At 42.0% G+C, this 23,360-nt stretch overlaps 1 protein-coding gene across 1 annotated transcript in view; it reads left to right on the top strand.

Moving 5' to 3' along the window:
- The first annotated feature begins 5,923 nt into the window (after positions 1 to 5,923).
- The window catches only part of LOC117295065 (RNA/RNP complex-1-interacting phosphatase-like), a 53,368-nt gene continuing 35,931 nt past the window's right edge, over positions 5,924 to 23,360 (top strand). Inside the window, exons 1-3 of the mRNA XM_033777638.1 lie at positions 5,924 to 6,133; positions 11,679 to 11,754; positions 17,582 to 17,613. Of these exons, the coding sequence (XP_033633529.1) occupies positions 6,108 to 6,133; positions 11,679 to 11,754; positions 17,582 to 17,613 (134 nt within the window). The 5' untranslated portion in view covers positions 5,924 to 6,107. The remainder of the gene's footprint in view (positions 6,134 to 11,678; positions 11,755 to 17,581; positions 17,614 to 23,360) is intronic.

Raw genomic sequence — 23,360 nt, 5'->3', positions numbered from 1 at the left:
TTACTTCAGAGGGAGCCGTTTTGTCACAATGTTTTACACCGTCAACATCTCGCCATTGATCGCTAAACGAGTAAGTATTTATGCTAACAATTATTTGAGCAATTACCGACAGTGTCCATGCCTTTAAGGGGTGTTACAGTACGCCCCTTGCCATTTAACACAGCTAATGCTAGGATCATACTTTGGCGATATTAAATAATAATATGTTGACCGATGGCCATATTCAATTTAAATTTATATTAAAGCTTTTCCATTTCAGTTGTTATGTATTCACTAGTGGATAATATATTGAGCACCTGTCCAGTCCTCTTTTAATTGCAAATGAATCATCGCCACACTGCATTCACCAGAGAAGCTGCCCCCTCCCAACTAAAGCACAGCTACCCGCTACCCTAGGCAGGACTGGATAACATGGAAGTCCCTCAATAACTACGGGGATAACGAAGGTGGGACGATGCACGCAAGACAAACATGAATAAATGGGGGTAAACAGATGATACCAAATGTCATGTACACAGGTGTGTACACTAGGGAGCAGTCTGACGACAGAAATACACTTCTTGTCTTCAATGATGGCTTGAGGAAACAACTCAGTTACACTTAAGAAGATCTTAGATATTTCGGTGGTTAGACAGCGCACTATGTAAAAGCATGAGCATACCTGACTGGGAATCCTTCCCTTTAAACTTGGGATTTCGAGCAGAAGTGCATGGAAATTCTGTTCAGACAAGCCTCATTACCACCGAGTCACGGGTTTGTCTATAGCTCAGATGATCTTCTTCATTGCAAAAATGAAACCCTTCCTTAATATTTTCAGGTGCCACCCCTTCTACAATTGATTTCTGTGGCCCGGCCATAGATGATACCTGCCAAATTTGGAGCTTTGGGCCAGTTGGTCACGATTCCACCCAATCTCCTGAATAACAGATGATTTTGCAAGGTGCTGTGGTGCAATAGGCATCCAATTTAAACAGGACAAATTTGTTCATGTGCACGGGACCAACGGCCTTACGTCATATTTGAAGGATGACCAAGAAACACCAGAGATCTAGTTTACACTACACACCCAACACACACAAACCACACTACACATTACCAAGGATCATTCAAGAGGGTTCATTGTTTACTATAGCCTTGCTCATAAGCAGTCGCATTATTCACTCCGAAAAGACGCCGTTGTAAACCCACCCGTATCCACTGTGCTTACTGTGTGTATTCACACCGCACGACCCAACCGTATACACCGTCACATCGCTCAACGCACACCGTACGACTACTGTGCACAAGTCATCCGCACTCGTACCACTAACCCGCATGCGGATGCCGACCCGCATGCCTAACGGCCGACGCATGCGGATAGTGTACGGGGCATCGTGTCGTGCGATTTTACGCTCAGCAGTGTATACGGGTGGGTTTTTATACAGCGGCGGTCTTTTTCTCGGAGTGAATAATTTGACTGCCTTGAGCAAGGCTATGTTTACTACAAAAGATTCCCTAAGAAATTAATTAAGGGGCGCAAGAAGAGCTTGTTTGCAAATATAAATAGTGAAAGGGTAATCATTTTTACTCTAACATAAACACTAGGTCTTTCTGCAACTGTCACAACGACACCAAACTAAAACTTTCACAGGCAACTTTTATAATTACTTTTTCTTTGTCATGTTGCCTGTAAAGTCTGCATTACGCAGACTAAAAGGTGATGATGCCACCTTAAATAATTAGTTATACAATAGTTCTGTGGTTTAAATATATTATGAATCGCATTATTTTATAAAATAATAACAAATACATTCTTCAATTCAGATTTGTTTACATGACAAAATCTGAGGATATTGATTTACTGTCTGAAAGTTGCCGATAGATTGCATATTGCCCCAAAATAAAGAAACGTCTTATAAGTGGGATACGATACTAACTGTACTTTGGCCACCGTCCGTAAACGTTGTTAACGTCGGAAAGAAACATTGCCGAACACTGTCTGGGGACATTAAAGTCACCTGGAAGTGGTATTTTGTCAAAATAAAGCTTTTGTCACTAAAATGTATGTTTTGATGAGTGGAATATGAATAAACAGTTAACTAAGATTCTAAAAAGTTAGTTTCCATTTTATCTACAAATTTAAAAGTAGGCCCGGACCGAGGGCACTGTTCGTGACGTCAATCGAGGCGCGATATTTGAAGAGAAAATGCGTAGTCTGGCCCCGTACACTACGTCTGGGTACCCGATCGGTATGATGCCTACGTACAGAACTACGGTCACGGAGCAGACTGCACGCACTGTAAGGCTGCTGTGCGGACAGTCCACTCGGATTACCCAGCACGGTGAATCGCATGCAGTGCCAACACAAGATAGTGACGCTTGGCGCAAGCTAAAAACATGCCCTCAATGTTGAAACAATACCCGGTTTTGTTCACACTAGGCAAATACTCCTTTAGGTTCGTCACTTTTTTTTCGGGTACCTTCTTCGACTTCCCACTAGCTGGAAACATTGTTGGGATGGCGTCATGTTTTAGAAAATAACTTTTTTCTTCATGTCAAAATGTGTAGTGTGTTCCGACGGCTCGAAGTGTTTGCTGCACATCGCTGGAAAGACGTTGAAACGGACCACTTGCAAACTGACGCCACCTTTTAGTTGTTTTGCTGCATCCAGTAGCAATACACGTGGACGACATTGCCGGAAATGCAAGAAAAAACTTTGTTTCGAAACGTAGAAACTCACGATGAGGACTTGCATATACATTGATAGACGTCACAAAAGGGGTAGGCGGGGTCACCCCCAAACAACTTTATCTATTTTTAAACATTTCAATCGTTACAAACAATTACTCAAAAAAACTATTTTATTGTTCATAAATATATACTCTAATGTTTGAAAAAAGTACATATTATAATTCCAGGTGACTTTAAATCACCCAAACCAAGAATGTACTGATGATGCTGTCAGGTAATTGGTTACTACACGGCTGCGACTGTTCAGTATTGCTACGGGTGTTACTAATAAGCATTTGAAGTAAACAGAAGTCTAGCCGTATCGGCTGCACATTTTTGACCCGGCCTCATCGGGTTCAACTGGTCTAATTTACGGATCCGGACAAGGTGATGTCCATCGGCTGCGTTCGATACGATAACGGTGCTTCCATCATCGGTACTATTTTGGTACGGACTCGATGGAGTAAGGGCACTATCGGATACAGCTAGCTCATTGTCTTTTTAAAGCCATTATACGCTTTCGGAAAAGAAAAAAAGGAAAAAAAGTTCACAGATTTACAAATAACTTACAGGGTTTACAGAAGGTAATGGTGAAAGACTTCTTTTGAAATATTATTCCATAAAATGCTTTACTTTTTGAGAAACAATTATCAATTCTCGTTGTCGAGAATTACGGATTTATTTTAAACACAATCATGTCATGACACGGCAAAACGTGCGGAAACAAGGGTGGGTTTTCCCCGTTATTTTCTCCCGACTCCGATGACCGATTGAGCCTAAATTTTCACAGGTTTGTTATTTTTTATATCAGTTGTGATACACGAAGTGTGGGCCTTTGGATAATACTGTTTACCGAAAGTGTCCAGTGGCTTTAAGCTAAGATTCTGACCATAATTGTTCCACATGGATCACCAATTCTTTCCCCATATCCCATCGCTACCCCATGGCCCGGTCCTGACCTGCCTCATCCTCTGACGACCACCCTAGACCACCCATCACACTTTCCATCCACACGATTCCTCATTGACCCCACACTATATCGGTGACCAAAATGACAACCTCATAATCAGAAATTTCCTTAGTTTCATGCATATCTGCTGCTGGCCAGCGTGACTTTGGTCCGATCCAGTTTGTTCACTTCTCTTTTAGAACTCTTGAGTGCAGCTGACTAACATCACCTCGGACTAATCAACACACAGAATATGGAAAGTTTTATACTTTCGGTCTGCATAAATATGTTGTGTGTACTACATGCACTTGCATTTGACTGCGTATGTGAAATGATTGAGGTGAAAGGTGATTATGGACGGGGATTGACGTAGTAGGCTGGGCCCAATTTCATAGCTCTGCTAAGTACAGGAATGACAACCAAATTTCCACGTGATTTTCAGGACTAGCAAACAACAGCTGAATACCAGTAAGAAGCAACATGCAAAGACTGGAAATTTGGATGGCATTCCTGTTTTTATCAAGGAACAAATGTCATAGTTTCATGCATATCTGCTGCTGGCCAGCGTGACTTTGGTCCGATCCAGTTTGTTCACTTCTCTTTTAGAACTCTTGAGTGCAGCTGACTAACATCACCTCGGACTAATCAACACACAGAATATGGAAAGTTTTATACTTTCGGTCTGCATAAATATGTTGTGTGTACTACATGCACTTGCATTTGACTGCGTATGTGAAATGATTGAGGTGAAAGGTGATTATGGACGGGGATTGACGTAGTAGTAGACAACCAAATTTCCACGTGATTTTCAGGACTAGCAAACAACAGCTGAATACCAGTAAGAAGCAACATGCAAAGACTGGAAATTTGGATGGCATTCCTGTTTTTATCAAGGAACAAATGTCATGTTAAACAAATGTTGGTGCTTAGCAGCTCTCTGAAATTGGGCCCTTGTGGCCACTCTCTGGCGTTAGCCTCGAAGTGTGACGTCAGATATTCACGAGCCTCGAAGTGTGACGTCAGATATTCACGAGCCTCGAAGTGTGGTGTCAGAAGATGTTCAATATAGGATCTGGTGATGGCACAGTAATAAGTCCTTGATCAACTCCTGTGGAATTCTCGTTTACGTACTCGTTATCTGGGCCTGTGTCGACTGGGCATCCTTTGGAATTAACAAAATGTGTTAACTCATGGATAGTCATCAACCAAATGACCGCTTCATAAGTGCGTTTGTTATCTAACCTTGATGACTGCACTTGAACAGTAAACGTTTGCTCTCACACCATTTGTACTGTTGTATCATTTTGCTATGATCCCTTTTTTTCAAAGTATTTTCATTGTCTCTGCCATCAGAAATTTGGATTTTTACCCATGGTCGCTGGCGGTCCAAAAGTGAAAAACGCAAACTTCCAAATTTCAACTATAGCAGAATAAATTAGAACGAACATTTCAAGACCAAACCAGAATTCTAAATTTCTACTAGCAGAAAATGGGAATGAACGGTTCGATCCGAACCCAAAATTAATTTTTTTTACTAGTAGATATTTGGTTTGGTCTGAAATATTCGTTCCAATTTTCTGCTAGTAGAGAGTGTGAAACTATTTTGCATTGCTCACTTTCAGACCGCCTGGGTATAGTGAACTGTACAGATCAAAGTTTCTGATGGCAGCTACAAACTGAAAATTTTGAAAAGGGACTATAATTATTTGAACGTAAATTCGTTTTTTTCTATCAGATTTTGGGGGAAATGGGTTGTTTACTTTTGGCCTTTTTCCTCCATAATTTGAACCCCACAACAGGTAGGCCTACCCTGGATCCTTCAATTTGACGGGATTGTCGAAGAAACCGTTACAACAAAAACTAAGATTTCCCCTAAAAAATGGATCAAACAGTTACCCCACTATTTAAACTTATTGCTACATCACACATTTACAAATATTCACAGCATTTGTGAAAACAATTCGGGAAATTATGGAAAATTGCACATTTTTTGTTGTTATAAAAGATTTTGAAAAAACACAAAAAAACTCCCTTGTTAATAGTAATGGTATTTTTTAACGACCATAACATGCTACTGTGAGTGATACCGTTTTAAGCAGAATTTTTGTCAAAATTCCAAAGTAGGAAAATGCGTAAAACAATGTCTCAATGCAGCAGACATCAGATGTTCAGGCTAGCACCCCCCGCCAAAAAAAGGGGTTAGTAATCCACAAGAGGGCGCTATTTCAGGTAGTTTGTAGGGAATTATCAGCACACCCACACACACGCACCCCCACACGCACAACAGCGAAGCTCTATATACGGACGTACGTGTACCGACCGCCGGGGACGGACCACACCACCGTTCGTCGTCGTGGACATCTTCTCTCTCCTGCATCAACCTCGAAGGAACAAGGATCTGTGCCACATACATGGTGTCATTTGAAAGATTTTCAAAGTCTTCATTAACATGACCAAAAGTAAAATACCTAACAGGTAACAGCTTTTACTTTAGATTTCCTGCACTTTCCTGTTTGTGTATGTGTGTTTAGAATTTTGTGGTTTTGTCCTTCCTCCTTTCTCACAACACAAACGAACGGTTCTGTTTGTTTAATACTTCTGAAGTTCTGGCATTTCCATGTACACACAAATCTCCTTTTTAAAATCAAATCTCGCCAAAATTAGGCTCTTTGTGATTGAGGTAGTGAAGTATGGCAGACAAACGCAAAGAACTTTCAGGGTGTTTTAGGTGTTTTTATGAACCATTTTAGCTAGGCATATTTTTCGTTTAGTTTTAAAAAGGTAAGATTTTCTACTAAAATTATAGATTATCTAAAATATCAACCAGAAAGGCTACGATTTGTCCCATCTTTGCAGGAGATTGAAGATTATGTTGTATACTTTCATGAAATCAAAAAATTATGTCATTGCGTTTTGTAAACAAAAAGTTACGCGGCAGGAAAGGTGCCTGCAGGAATATTTGTAACGCGCAGATTTGGGGTATCGGAGGATACTGCTACAACAATTATAATGCCAATGACCCCGATGCGTGACGATCCGTGCTTTGTGTACAAAACATAAAGGCCACACGTTTAGGAACCACCAAGTGTACATACTGATTACTGGTACTCTGTATCAGCGCCTTGTTTGGTGGGCACTATATAATCAGACTTCGATATTATTATTTAATTAGTCGTGGAAGGAAGTTGCGTCGCCTGTTCTTTGAGTCCTAAATCGGGGACTTGATTCTTACTCGGCCGTAAAGTGATGTTTTATGAATTCGGAGTTTGGACACCTTTTGATTACGGGGCAGACGTAAAGGGGTTTTAGAACAACCCATTCTGGGAGCAGTTTTGGCCTACCATCTTTCTTTTCAGACAGTGTGGGCGTAAGCCCCCATAAATTGGTCCAATCCGCTCCATATCCTTGGCCCCAGCACCATGGTGCACCATTGATCAATGCAACGATCTGTATCATGAAACTTAACCGGGATACATAATGCTACTCAAGTTGTTTTAAGTCAGCCCATGGACCATTACTCCATGGACAGCCCTACACCTGGGTTTTAAGTCAGCCCATGGACCATTACTCCATGGACAGCCCTACACCTGGGTTTTAAGTCAGCCCATGGACCATTACTCCATGGACAGCCCTACACCTGGGTTTTAAGTCGGCCCATGGACCATTACTCCATGGACAGCCCTACACCTGGGTTTTAAGTCAGCCCATGGACCATTACTCCATGGACAGCCCTACACCTGGGTTTGTTTAAAAAAAACATGTTTTGGGTAAAAATCAAATGATAATTGAGTCTGAACTTTAAAACAAATCTCAACGATCTTGACAACTTGCTAATTTTCGAAGCCCGCACACTTTCTCATAATTAGTCGGGCTCCATTATTAACTCTAACGATATGATCAATTGCTACAATTGAAAGAACCCGACTAACTACACAATGAGAGCGTCTAAGTAGTGTGACGTCATCATGACATTGTTTCAGGATCATTCTGGGCTCGAATTTGGGGAAAAAATCCACAAGACCGCAGGGCTTGTTGCTCAGAATTTTTACTGGACCGGAAGATTTTTTACAAGACCAACATTTTATTAGGAAAAAAAAAAGTTAACACGATAGAACAGCAGGCCTTTTTCATCCCTTAGGAGGCTTTTTTTGCTGTGAAACCCAATCAATAAAGTTCCATATACCTACTTCACGTCATTCTCGCTGCCTCAAAAAAAATAATTTCTGATTTGACAGGCAAATCACCAACAAAACACTGCAACGTGCAGCATTCATAAAAAGATCGTCATAAAAAAAGATTGACCAAAAATTTGACAGCAGTAGTCAGAAGCTCATCACTGTTGGTAGCCATACTAAGCGAGACGTTTGGCAACAAGACCTTACTTTTAATCCATGCAACACAGGGATGTGTGGTATTGCAACCAGACCTTCTTAATGCAAATTCAACACTCCTTTGTAAGGTAACAGACTTTACACATGGTCAGTGGTAAACAAACATCGCTGCACTAAGGTGTGCCGCCGCGCCGGGTACCAACACATTACTCCCTCGTCCCCGCTCGCTCACTCCCCGGGTGCATAAACATAAATGGTTTGAGACTAGATGTACAAGGTGTGGGCATGAGTAAACTGAATGGAAAACTTGTATATGCAGCAGCCTGATGCACGTGAAAAAAGGACGGATTGACGTTCCGCAAGCGTGCTCAGAACACTGATATGACGACAAGTAAAACAAAAACTTTTATTCTAAATGAGATTGAACTACATTTTTTAATGAAAGATAATATATTTCATATAATTATTTGTAATAGTAACTATATTAGTATGCATAAAAAAACCACAAGACCGCCGGACTTGTTCGGCATAAAGTTTACTGGACCGAAGCTAAAATCACTGGCCTCGGGCCTGCGGTCCAGCGTGAAATTCGAGCCCTGATCATTATTGCACCATTGCCTTTCATCACTGAAACTTTCATTGCAATTGCTCATTAGGAACTATGCGTAAAGCTGCTTAAACGAATCGCTTGTTACATGTACATGTATCTCAATGGCTTTTTGTTTTGAGAATAAACAAAAAACTTTACTGAAAATAAGAAGTGTTGCCTTACGACACAGCTCAAAATCTGACATATTACAGTAAACTAATTTGGTCCTTTTTGTACAATGAAGCCTACACAATCTTAATTTTTAACACACTAAAATCTCCACGTAATTGTGATCCATTTACCACGCAATCAACATTGCTGTATGGTTCTAGCTTGCGCACCAACAAATGATTATTATCGCAATTTAAGGGGCTGGTTTTGTATGCCATCATGTAATTTCACTAATAGAGGGCGTTTACTTTTGCGCTATCACAAGGCGTTCCAAAACGCCCTGGATGTTTCTAGCATATAACTTCAGTTTGCTTGATGCTACACACCTACAACTTGTCTAACACATAAAACATACATTCACAATGCATTAGGCCATTTTGCTGAGTTACAGTATGCAAAACAGCTCAGATTGATACCAGTTTTCAAAAGATGTTCAGAGTGACATCTGAACCTCTTAGCCTCTTTTGTTGTTAAGCTAACAGTCGTGTATATGATGCCCATTGCACGGAGAATGAATATTTGAGTTAAAGGGACACAGTGCCTTGGATTGGTCCAGTTGGTCACATGCAAAGCGTTTGAAACTGTTTGGAAAATGTAACGGTTTGTTAAAAGTGCAAAATAGTTAATGGCCTGACGTTTCAACCCTAGCAGAGTCTTTCTCGAAGGCTAAATGATAACACAACAAACAGAAACAGGTAACTAATAAGTGGAACATAAGCAGTGAAGTGGAAATATATGAATGGGGTTAGAAAGCATCAGAACAAAGCAAGGGGGTAAACAATGAAATGGGGGACAGGGGGGGGGGGGTTGAAGGGAATGGACTGGCTTGACCACAAGAAGATGGAAACACAAAGGACAATATCAAGGATGGGAAAGTGGGTAAAGAAGTAATTAGGCGCTGGCTAAAAGGGGATATCTGTGGGGGAAAAGGAGATGGATAAACATTATTAGTCGTTTCCTTCTTGGATGTTCAGACCATGGGGTTGAATGGTCTGAAGGCGTCTAATCCAGAGTTTCTGATTGTAGGCTATGCTGGTTGTGCAGCGTCGGGGGTGACAGCTAGTGGAATGTAGGTATTGGTGTTTATCTGTGGGTTTAACAAAGAGATCTGTGGTTAAGCCATCATCCGTCTTGAGAACCTTGACATCCAGAAAGTGTGTATCCTTGGTTGAGTATTCTCTCGTGAATTGTATGGTCCTGTGGAAGGAATTTATGTGATTAATGAAAGCTTTGAGGCTTGCTTCATCGCTTGTCCAGATGAAAAAGATGTCATCGATATAGCGCCACCAGACCCAGGGACGGCAAGGGGCTGACGCCAACATGCGCTGTTCAAGTTGGCTCAAGTATGGTGCCATGTACGTGTGCCCATTGCAGTGCCCTGTACCTGAAATTCTTACCCATGAATGAAAAGTTGTTTTTGGCTAGAACATCTTGCACGAGGGATACAATGTCAGAAATGGGCAGTGATGTGTGACCACTCTTAGCCAGAGCTGAAGAGCAGGCAGCAATCCCTTCATCTTGGGGAATGTTGGTGTATAGAGAGGACACATCAAAAGTACCGATGATGGCTGTGTTTGGGGCCTGCTTTTGAAGATTTTGAGGAGGAAATCTGGAGTGTCATGAATATATGATGGAATCTGCGGCATTAACGGCTTGAGAAACTGTCAACTAAAAGAGAAATATCCCACACAAATATGCCTCAAAAAATGGCAGACCATGTTAGTTCGCAACATATAAGGAGAACCACACCTTTTTGAGGTATGTTTGTGCGGAGTATTCTACTTTTTAAAATCTTTCTAACCATATCAATTTCATAAAAAACGGTTACAACTGCTTTTCATGGACCAAATCGCCCAATCCAAGGCAACGTGTTCCTTCAAAGCCATTGGACACTTTCGGTAAACAGTAATGTCCAAGGCCCACACTTCATGTATCACAACTTTTATATAAAATAACAAACCTGTGAAAATTTAGGCTCAATACGTAGGTCATCGGAGTCGGGAGAAAATATTGGGAAAACCCACCCTTGTTTCCATAATTCTTGAAATCGAGAATTGATGTTGTTTTAATGTTTTCTCAAAAAGTAAAGCATTTCATGGAATAATATTTCAAGAGAAGTCTTTCACCATGTTACCTTACTGTAAACCCTGTAAGTCATTTGTAAACCTGTGAACTTTTAATTTTCTTTCTGTACCGAAAGTGTCCAAGCCATTAGATACTTTCGGTCCATGAAATGCTATATAAGTTGTGCATACGTACTCAAAAAGTCATTGTATTTGTCACTTGGCAATATGCTGCCTGTTAACAATGTTTCTCTTTGTCAGAATGCTGCTGTACCTTTTCAGATAAAGTCACAAAAAGAAATTAATTTGTAAAAGTGACATTTTGTTGAAAATTACCTAGTCAGTTGTTTGTAAAGTTTATAAAGGTTTATGGTGCTGGTTTATTCTAATATTAGTAGGTCATTACTTGAGGATGCAAACCCTGTGTGGTGCCCAGCTTTATCCAATCAACAAGACACTTTGGAGAATATGCATTTTCTGTTATTTTGTCTATACCTGTAGGTCTCCCTAGAAGGCCTTCAAATATTTCTGACATAGAAAAATGTTGTTCAGGTGGGACTTCCTTTGTTTTAGGATTTTCGAGCCAGTTTTTTGTCCTACATAGTTTATTCCCCCCCCCCCCTGTTCATTGTAGTGGTTCAAAAAATTAAGTTCTGGCACAATTTGTATTGAATTGTGTTCTTTTTGTGTTGTGATACAGCGTTAGAAAGCTATGAGTGATAGGGGGCCCCTCTGCTATACCATTTTACCACCCCACCCCAGTTATCTGAGTCTTGATTCTTCCGGTTAACTACAGTCACAAATAATCAGAAAAACCCATAAATAAACTACATGTACTTTTTGTCTTGCTTTTATACATCTTTTAGGTGGGAATGCTATGCTTCCTTGGGAAAGTGTATTTCAGGTACAAGACTACTTGCTTTCAAAGTTCCCTTAAAACAGGTAAGCCATTGTACATGTACATGTGTTAAGCTACTTACATTAAACCTACATCGTTTGAAGATAATGATAGTAGAAAACGCACCTTAAAAAATTAGTTGCTTAGGTGCTGTAGTTTTTGAGAAATGAGTAAAACAATGTCATGAAAAAAGTGTTCACTTGCTAAAATAATTTTCGTCTCATGAGCACTGAGACGAAAATGATTTTCATGACATTGTTTTACTCATTTCTCAAAAAATACATGTACAGCACCTCAGCAAGTAATATTTGCAGGGAAGCTTTCTACTATCATTATCTTCAAACTGTGTAAGTTAAGTGTAAATCTGTAGACATTGTGTTTTTTGTCCTACAAAAAGTACATAGACCCTTTAAGACCTTGTTGCCTTGTCTTTTATTCCCTTATTCAAGACCAAGTCAGCAGTCTTTCATTCCCATTCATTAATATCCTTAAAAAGTGTAACAATGTTACAAGTATGTACCGTAATTTTCGGATTATAAACCGCGCGGCGTATAAACCGCACTTCCTCAAAATATACAAAAAATATTTAGGTGTCGGCGTATATGCCGCGCGGCATATAAACCGCGATCAAAAAAAAAAAAAACTAACCTCAAAACACGGAAGTAAAGTACGCAAACCTGCCGCGTTACGGGTGATTTTTTATCTCACACTATCAGTCCTGAGTTATATTTTTTTTCCATCAACAACCCTATTCAAGAATTTGTTGACCATATGTTTGAAAACTTCTTTGGCAACAAACTCTCCGTGAATCAAAGATCGGCCGACAACGCACGCCGAGAAACAGTTGAACTTTGCCCTGCATCGCATCGCCCTCTGTTGACAAAAGTTGTTCACGTTTGATTAGACTGGGCCCCGAGCCTCAAAGCGTGGGTCAAACGTTCAAGCTCCCCGTTGTACAATGGGCAGCCGCTCTACTCGATCCGTCCGAAGTCTAGCCAAGATTTCATGAATGGAACTATCGCCGGCCAATCAACAACGGCCAATCATCAAACGGCCAATCACCGCATGCGTGAACACATAGGGGCCGTGCTTGTTTGCGTCCTCTTTGTGGCGATGTGCAGTGACAGGCGGGCGGCACATCAGTCACTCCAGTCAGTCTTGTATAGTTGCCGCAATGTGGGAGTTGCGTCATAATTAAAGTTGAAATGTATTGAAGTTTACACTCTTGATCGTAATTGAAATGATCTATTATAGGATAGCATTATTTTTGTAAGCTGGCAGCACCCCCTTTGCGGGACCACATAATTGTTTGTGTTGGATAATTATTGATGAAGTTACAACTGAAAATACGTTTATTGTTGTGATACTGAAAAAATCCAATAACAATTTTAAAAATTGACAAAGTTAAATCCTACTTTATTTGTAGGTACTGTAAGTGAGTTCGTGTTGCAATAAAAACTAACTTCAGACAGTGCGTGGACCATCGTTTTAACATAGGATTCGTCTGCAGAAGCAGTGAGTGATAAAGAAACAGTGCGAAGATTTATATCCAAGGAATCCTTTGCCTTCCGTTTTGTTTAAATAGAAAATAGACAAAACCAAAACCAAACAGTCCTTTTCAGGGCTACCACAACACAAACGAGAGTATTGTCTATGAGTGTTGTTTCTGTTTACAATGTAACATATTGTATAGCGGTGGTAATGCGCTACCTTATTGTTTGCGTTATCACAAGGACAGGGGATTCACTTTTATTAAACATCGGGAGTAGACGGGAAATAAGGTTGAAATGGGTCTTTCAATAAGGGAATTAAAGAAAAGTGGTTGGCCGGTGTTGCTCCCTCCCTTTTATTATTGTAGTCCCACAACGAGGATCCACAACAGATATTGCAACGGCGTACGGGCGGACGGACGTAGCGTAAGTAGCGTGTGTGTAGAGTAATGTATCCTGCAGCGTGCACATTAAGCACATGTACACATGCGAGTTCGTAAAGCTAGCAATCTGTTAATGCGCTGCTCAATCTCGAGATTGCACAACAGATGTTGGTGGCACCGTAATGAGCGATGTTCGCCGACGGGTTGCGCTACGCCCTCGCATTTGCGCCGCCTGGAAATAAAATTCCCAATGTTACTGGACTCAACAATCAGGGCAGGTTGAACACGTTTTGTTTGATCCCCCGAAGCGGCATAGTTCTTTGCGTACGTCCATTCACCATTCTGCTGTTGCGTTGTGCGTGGTTGAGCTGAAGAAACCGCTGGCTGACACGAGTGTAGCCTGGATGTCTGACGTCAGTATACAAAGATCGTGGGATAAATAGACAGGGGACGAGTCTATTTCGCTGAGACACGAGTATAGCTTGAATGTCTGACGTTAGCATGTAGAGATCGCTAGGATAAATACATTGTAGACGGGCACCAGTCTAGTCTAACCCGAGTTTCGCTGAGAGGGGGAGCTGAGGGCGGTTGATAAACGTTTTACAAAGGAAACATGGAATACAATTGTGGTGGGATTTTCAACAGGATTTTGTCATCACACAGGCAGGTTTTTGTTATCGTTTAAGAAAAAAAAAACATTAATTAGAATATTTTACAAACGATCTTTCTTTTAAAAAATGCCGTTTTTTCTCTTAAATATTTAAACGTCGGCTTACAAGCCGCCCGGAGAATAAACCGCAGGAGTTCAAAAAAATGTCAAAATCAACATATAAACCGCGGTTTATAATCCGAAAATTACGGTAGATCTTTCTGGAAGTTTTTAATAACTGTCATGTCCTTGGACACTGTGCTCACTGGTTGTACATAGGTGCAGGTGCTAATAGATTCAACATTGAGTACTGGTACATGTACATACATGAGGTGCCTTTTTCCCAATGTTACAAAGCGCCTACAAAAGATGCAACAAAGAAATTCAAACTCAAGATGTAATTGATTGAGTTCCATGTATAGTTAGGACCTATCAACAATACAAAAAATACATTGGAGGGTGCGTGCTTTGTAAAACAAATTGAGTAAATAGTTGTAATTTTTTTTAATGTGACTGTCATACGAATGAGGGAATAAAGAGGTAGCGACGAGTTCTTAAATGGCTGTTTAAAAGCGACAGGGTTGTGGCTGTGTGATAAAGGCCCGAGCCGCAGAACGAGTCACTGCTCTTTTATTCCCATTCATAAATGCCTTTTTGGTTAAAAGGCATAATAAAATAAGAATCTCTGTAAAACTTATCCTGTTTCCGACGTCCTTGAGCTCTGTACGTACATCTTAATTGTACGTGTGTTGCATTTTTATTACTGAGACAGTTTTCGGATATTTGTGCGCTTAGTTAGTCTTGGTGCAAGCATTTTTCGTCCTCCTTTCACACACAGCGTGGCCAGCTCACCAACACCGCCTGCATCGCCCGTAACAAGAAATGTCTTGCCCCAATACTAACGCATAAGTATCTGAAAACAACCAGTTATAAACAGCTCGAGCTGGTAATTATCAACCGTTTAAACACCCCCACATGACTCGCTCTCCACCAATAGGAATAGCAAAACTGTCTGAGGTATTTATGAATAATTGTTTATTACTCTGGCACATGAACAAGTTGGTGTGCAGTAGGCCTAAGGGTTCAGATTGGATTTTTAAGTTACTAAAAGCAGCCCTGCCTAATTTTGTGATGAGCAGAGTAAAGCCTGTGTACTTCCAATGTTTGATCTATAATGAACACAATATTTAGGTGTTCGTGCATGCACGAACACCTATTGTTATTGCTATGTTTTTTTCTTCTTCTCCATCTTCCTTCTTCTTCCCGTCAACTCTTATCTACAGCATAACTCAAGATTCAAGCCAAACTGAACCTTGAAACTCACCAGACAATTGAACCTCAATACGAAGACGGCACAGTTTTCATTACGTCATGATGACGTCATTAGGTGTCAAATTACAGGGTTTTTAAAGTTGAAAAGGGACCATTTTCGTTTTGCTGTATCTCAACGAATATGAAAGCTATGATGTTCAAAGTATTCGCATCTGATAGACCAAGACTGGGGCAACATTTGAAAAGTTAACGCCAAAATCGTACGACCTTAGCATCCGGGTCGTTACCCTGGGTCGAAGTTCACCTTCGGTTTTTTTTCGTCAAAAAACAACTTTCGAGCTTTTCTACGGAATAACTCAAGATTGAGATTGAATGGAATGTTGAAACTCAACAGATAGTTGAACCTCAGTATCAAGACAACACATACTTAATTACGTCATTATGACGTCATCGGGAATTGAATTACGTTAGATCAAAGTTTAATATTTGTAAAAATCATAACTCAAAAACTATGAATCGGATTTTGACAATCTACACATCATCGGATAGATCATTAAAATTAGAAGTTGGACAAATGCTTCACAGAACACGTAAAATATTTTTAATACTTCTAGTGCAAAACAAAATTTGAAAATTTCATAAAATCTTATCGTATTCATGTTTTTAAAACTACTGATCATTTCAACGTAATTTTTGTTTCAGATTGTAAAACAGCAATCCCGCTCAATCTTTTGCACAGAAATAACAAAATTTGGACCTTTACATCAGTCGAAAAGGGACGTCAAAGCACCTGTTGACCCACGCGTTTACCCCATTTTGTTCAACAACGCACGCTATGTACGCTATGCAGTGCAAGCGCGGGAATTCCCAAAAGTGCTCTCTTTAGTCCAGCGAAAGAGGGCGCTGTAACGTTTTTAGTAACATCGAGCGCTGAGTGAATCGCGGTGAATCGCAGTAGTTGAGTAATAATGAACAACGTCTCGCACCAAAACTACAAGTAGGAATACATATGCATTGATGTTATAAGATACATTATACACCTTCAGATAGTCCATCACATAATTATAAAATGTTTACAAGTCATACATCAGCTGAAAGGTTTTAATGAACTAGTCAGGATCTACACAAATGAAATCAGTTTAAACTTGGCTTCTTGTTCAAACCAGAGGTTGAAAATAATTGGTCAAAGAAAAATAATTTCACAACCACACATTTGATTTTTTATATATTTATACGTCATTGGGTAGGTATGTAACAACTTAAGAAACGATACACAACATTGACTATTAAACCTTGACCTCCAGTTAAACAGGAAGATGCAGTTAATTATTTGAAAAAATATTACCCCAGAACCAGAAATTAGTTGTTTATTATCTGAACGTCGTCAGATAAGGCTTTGAAAAACATTACTAACGCTATAATTTGTGACCTGACAAAATTGTCTTCCGGTTCAAACCGGATGTTTAATATTTGAAAAAAATCATAACATCTGAACCATACATTGGATTTTTTCAATCTATGCATCATCTGAAAGGTCTTAATAGACTTATCACGTGCTATACAATATGCGACCCTGTTTGACCTTGACTTCCAGTTAAAGTTGGAAACTGATATATAATGTTTGAAAAATAAAAAAAATTCTAAACCACATGATTTGATTTTTATCATCTATACGTCAAAAGAAAGAACTCAAAAGACATCACCAACGCTACCAAGTGTGACCTCATTTGACAGTACCTTCCGGTTCAAAACGGAAGTTGAAACTTTATATTTGAAAAAATCATAACTTCTAAACCAAATATTGGATTTTTACAACCCATCCATCATTTAAAAGGTCTTAATAAACTTATCACGCGCTACATAAAAAGTAACCGCTATTTGACCTTTTATCCGATGCAAACCGGAAGTTGGTGGTTAATTTGTAAAAAAATCATAACTCCTTAACCAGTCATTGGATTGATGAGGTAAAATGTTGTCACCAATTCGTTCACTCACTCACCACGAACACCTTGTTTTTGTAGTAAACAAAAACTGTACATGTACCTCTAGTTCTCTTTTCTTGTTTGTTTTAATGCAGGAACTATGCCGGAATCTAAAGCCACATGAAAGGTAAAGTGATGCATTCATGTCTGTGTTAACTATGTAGGCCCCTAACATGCCTAAACAAACTGAAAATAAAAGTCACATCACACATTTGGACTTCAATTTTGAAAATGCTTTGTAAGTGAAAGGTACAATAATCATGCACAAAAATATTATTTGTTTTGCTTCAAGACCATTCTTTTTTAGCCCGCACTTGAATACATTAACATAGCAAAGCCTCTTTGACTAAAAAAGGTGTCTTTCTCAATGATTTCCGCAATTTTCCTGACGGGACAGCATGACATAACGATGTATGGAGAACACTGACCATAAATATTTACTACAATTATATTTCAGCCGAGTCGTCAAACTCATCCTGTATTATGTTCCATTTAATACGGTCTGAACCACCCTTTAAATAAAATGGAAAGTTCCTCCATTCATAAAAATGCAAATGAGCCCATGCCCCAGCACATAAATACCTCTCCAAATCATTGAAGCATGTCTTTGTTCTTCGTGGTACGGCCTGAACGCACGTGTTATTCACGCACTCCAGTCCTTTAGTTAGTTTGACTACGTTACCTTACTACATCTTACTACATTTTACAACGAAGTTTTTGACAACGTTTTCTGTGCATCATGTCTTCAACGACTAAGAAAACAAAATCATCAAGTAAGACGGCTCCTCCGCCTTTGTCTGGTTAGAAAAGCAAGAAACCTACAGCCATTACTTCTGCTCCGACCTCGCCTTGGGTCGAGCAGCGAAGTGGAACGACCGACCCCGCCTTGCCTTGGGCGGGAGGAGCACGTGCTACGCACAGCTACAGAACCCTGAGCCAGATAAAGGGTCGCCTTGCCCTTCTTCCCAACGTCATTCTCCGTCCTTGGCCCGAGAGTTTCTCGAGTTCCACAGGCACAGTTTGTTGCTAACACCGGTACGGGTTTTACCTCGCCTTGGGTTGCCCCTGCTGCTGCACTGCCGGGAAATATCACGGCAGGAACCGCTCATCAACAGTGGACTTTTTCTGCTGACGCTAGAGGGCAGTATACCAACATGGCGCCGCCCATGTACCCGGTTTACGGTGGGATGAATCCGTTCATGTACGGACAATATGGACAACCTATGACAGCCCAATGGCCACAATTTCAGCGACAGCGTAACCCCGCTGCTTCTCCTGCTTCTTCTCTAGCTCTTCCGAACCCCGTCACTTGGGAATTTGGAGTTATTGACAAGGTTAGTCACGATGTTTCTGCCGCTCACTCCGACGCTGCCGATCGTTTTATCACCGATGCCGATGGGGCTTCGGCCTAGGGGACGTCCGGGTCCGACAGTCATGGCTTCCGCAACCCGCACTGCAAATCCATTGGTACTCCAGTGACTGACAAGGTGCTTTTTTGGTGGGAACAACTTCGCACCAACAAGCTTGGACATGAGGAGATTAAAGAAGAACTTTCAAATAATCTCATTCCTACAGAGCAAGAAAAATTCTTCAAAGCTCCAGAACTTCCTAGCCAAGTCTTCCTTTAAAGGAGCTCGATCCTCTTTGGTGTCTCAAGATGACCGTCTTAAAGATTCACATGGCCATGTTCTCAAGTCTGCCCTCCCCTTGGTTCATCTTGACTGCTTGGATTCCTATGTCAGCCAATATGAGAGTACAGTCAGTGACATCTTGGATAAATACGCACCTTGGAAAACGAGATCAGTCAAGGTCCGAACTGAAGAGAAAGATCTGTCGTCAACTAGAGCGGAAGTGGCGGAAAAATTGCAAATTGGCAATACAACGACAAGAATATCGCAACCAATGTAAAGTAGTTAGGAATTTGATCAACCAGGCAAAGATCATCCATTATTCATCTCAAGTACAAGAATCCTCAGGAGATCAAAAGAAGCTCTTCAAGATAATTGGTAAGTTGTTGCTCAAACCCAAAACCCCTGTCCATCCATCCACCTACAATGACCAGGACTTAGCAAATGAGTTCCAGAAATTCTTTGTCACCAAGATTTCAGACATCCGCTCATCATTTTCATCAGTCCCTTACAACGTGCCGCAGACATTGCCACATCTTCAACCAGAGTGTAGACTATCTGTGTTTGAGCCTGCCACTGTTGCTGAAATTCAAAGGGTTATTATGAAATCTCCTTCAAAATCCTGTGAGCTGGATCCAGTATCAACATCCATGATAAAGCAAAACATTGATATATTTGTACCCTACATCACTAAGCTTGTAAACGAATCTCTCAGTTCCGGTTGTTTCCCCGATAGCCTCAAAGTTTCCTACATCAGGCCGCTCATCAAGAAACCAAACCTGGACAAGGAGATATTCAAAAACTACAGACCGGTTGCAAACTTAAAATATCTTGGAAAAGTCATCAAACGAGTAGTGTCATCACGTATTTCTGATCACATTCATACTTTCAACCTGACCGACGTGTTCCAGTCAGCATACAAGCCTTTCCATGGGACCGAGGCTGCACTAGTCCGTGTGAGCAACGATATTCTCTCTTCTATGGACAATGGTAACCTTACAGCACTAGTCCTGCTAGACTTGAGTGCTGTATTTGACACTGTTGATCATAACATCCTTCTCTCTCGGATCCAGAATCACCTTGGCATAGAGGACACAGCCCTAGCATGGTGCAAATCGTATCTCCACAATAGAACTCAGCATGTATGTATTGGCACTGCGATATCCGACCCTGTTGTTTTGAACTACTCTGTGCCACAGGGGTCGGTACTCGGCCCACAGTGGTTTACGCTGTACACTTTACCGATTCGTGACATGTGTACGCAGACGACACTCAGCTATACATCACGTTTAAATCTTCTCAAGAAAACGCCAATGCATCTATTGCAAGACTTGAGAAATGCATCCAAGAGATTTGACGTTGGACACATCAAAACTTCCTGAAGTTAAATGATGATAAGACAGAGTTCCTTTTATTTAATAATAATAATAATAATAATAATAATAATAAGACTTGTAATGCGCACATATCCACCCTGCTGGGTGTTCAAGGCGCAGTAAAACCAAAAACAAAACAAAAACAAAACACAACACAAAGAAAAACAGACACAACAAAATTAGTCATTGAAAACCTGTGACATAAGATAAGTTTTGAGAAGAGACTTGAATTTTGCGGTACAAACACAAGATCGAAGTATTAAGTGGTAGAGAGTTCCAGATGCGTGGCGCGGCTGAAGAAAAAGACCTGTCACCCCATGAGTGTCGAGACTTGGGTTCAATGAGGAGAAGCATTGAACTTGCTCGAAGATTCCTTGATGGAGTGTAAACTTGAAGCAGTTCAGAAATATAGTGGGGAGCCTGGCCATTTAGAGCTTTGTGGACAATGAGCATCAGCTTGAAGATGATTCGTTGAGAGATAGGGAGCCAGTGTAGTTGTTTCAGAATGGGGGTGATAGAACAGGATTTTCTAGACAGTGTCACAATGCGGGCAGCAGTATTTTGGAGCCGTTGAAGTCGGGAAATCTGGTTGTTAGGAAGACTGTAGAGAAGAGCATTGCCGTTGTCAAGACGAGAAGTAACAAATGCGTGAATGACCTTTTCAGTGGCACTTTTGTCCAAGTACACTGGCTCCCTATCTCTCAACGAAACACTACGGCCAGCCACCAACCCAGTCATTACCATGCAGTGAAGACGGGGTTTGAACACTACGGCCAGCCACCAACCAAGTCATTACCACGCAGTCAAGACGGGGTTTGAACACTACGGCCAGCCACCAACCCAGTCATTACCACGCAGTCAAGACGGGGTTTGAACACTACGGCCAGCCACCAACCCAGTCATTACCACGCAGTGAAGACGGGGTTTGAACACTACGGCCAGCCACCAACCCAATCATTACCACACAGTGAAGACGGGGTTTGAACACTACGGCCAGCCACCAACCCAGTCATTACCATGCAGTGAAGACGGGGTTTGAACACTACGGCCAGCCACCAACCCAGTCATTACCATGCAGTGAAGACGGGGTTTGAACACTATGGCCAGCCACCAACCCAGTCATTACCACGCAGTGCAGACGGGGTTTGAACACTACGGCCAGCCACCAACCCAGTCATTACGACGCAGTGAAGACGGGTTTGAACACTACGGCCAGCCACCAACCCAGTCATTACCACGCAGTGAAGACGGGGTTTGAACACTACGGCCAGCCACCAACCCAGTCATTACCATGCAGTGAAGACGGGGGTTTGAACACTACGGCCAGCCACCAACCCAGTCATTACCATGCAGTGAAGACGGGGTTTGAACACTACGGCCAGCCACCAACCCAGTCATTACCACGCAGTGAAGACGGGGTTTGAACACTACGGCCAGCCACCAACCCAGTCATTACCATGCAGTGAAGACGGGGTTTGAACACTACGGCCAGCCACCAACCCAGTCATAACGACGCAGTGAAGACGGGGTTTGAACACTACGGCCAGCCACCAACCCAGTCATTACCATGCAGTGAAGACGGGGTTTGAACACTATGGCCAGCCACCAACCCAGTCATTACCACGCAGTGAAGACGGGGTTTGAACACTACGGCCAGCCACCAACCCAGTCATTACGACGCAGTGAAGACGGGTTTGAACACTACGGCCAGCCACCAACCCAGTCATTACCACGCAGTGAAGACGGGGTTTGAACACTACGGCCAGCCACCAACCCAGTCATTACCATGCAGTGAAGACGGGGGTTTGAACACTACGGCCAGCCACCAACCCAGTCATTACCATGCAGTGAAGACGGGGTTTGAACACTACGGCCAGCCACCAACCCAGTCATTACCACGCAGTGAAGACGGGGTTTGAACACTACGGCCAGCCACCAACCCATTCATTACCATGCAGTGAAGACGGGGTTTGAACACTACGGCCAGCCACCAACCCAGTCATTACCATGCAGTGAAGACGGGGTTTGAACACTACGGCCAGCCACCAACCCAGTCGTTACCATGCAGTGAAGACGGGGTTTGAACACTACGGCCAGCCACCAACCCAGTCATTACCACGCAGTGAAGACGGGGTTTGAACACTACGGCCAGCCACCAACCCATTCATTAAGACGCAGTGAAGACGGGGTTTGAACACTACGGCCAGCCACCAACCCAGTCATTACCATGCAGTGAAGACGGGGTTTGAACACTACGGCCAGCCACCAACCCAGTCATTACGACGCAGTGAAGACGGGGTTTGAACACTACGGCCAGCCACCAACCCAGTCATTACCATGCAGTGAAGACGGGGTTTGAACACTACGGCCAGCCACCAACCCAGTCATTACGACGCAGTGAAGACGGGGTTTGAACACTACGGCCAGCCACCAACCCAGTCATTACCACGCAGTGAAGACGGGGTTTGAACACTACGGCCAGCCACCAACCCAGTCATTACCATGCAGTGAAGACGGGGTTTGAACACTACGGCCAGCCACCAACCCAGTCGTTACCATGCAGTGAAGACGGGGTTTGAACACTACGGCCAGCCACCAACCCAGTCATTACCACGCAGTGAAGACGGGGTTTGAACACTACGGCCAGCCACCAACCCATTCATCACCATGCAGTGAAGACGGGGTTTGAACACTACGGCCAGCCACCAACCCAGTCATTACCATGCAGTGAAGACGGGGTTTGAACACTACGGCCAGCCACCAACCCAGTCGTTACCATGCAGTGAAGACGGGGTTTGAACACTACGGCCAGCCACCAACCCAGTCATTACCACGCAGTGAAGACGGGGTTTGAACACTACGGCCAGCCA

The sequence above is a fragment of the Asterias rubens genome, chromosome 9 (genome assembly GCF_902459465.1).
Source record: "Asterias rubens chromosome 9, eAstRub1.3, whole genome shotgun sequence".
Classification (NCBI taxonomy): domain Eukaryota; kingdom Metazoa; phylum Echinodermata; class Asteroidea; order Forcipulatida; family Asteriidae; genus Asterias; species Asterias rubens.
Note: the sequence above shows the minus strand (reverse complement) of the source record. Positions and strands in the feature narration are given on the sequence as shown.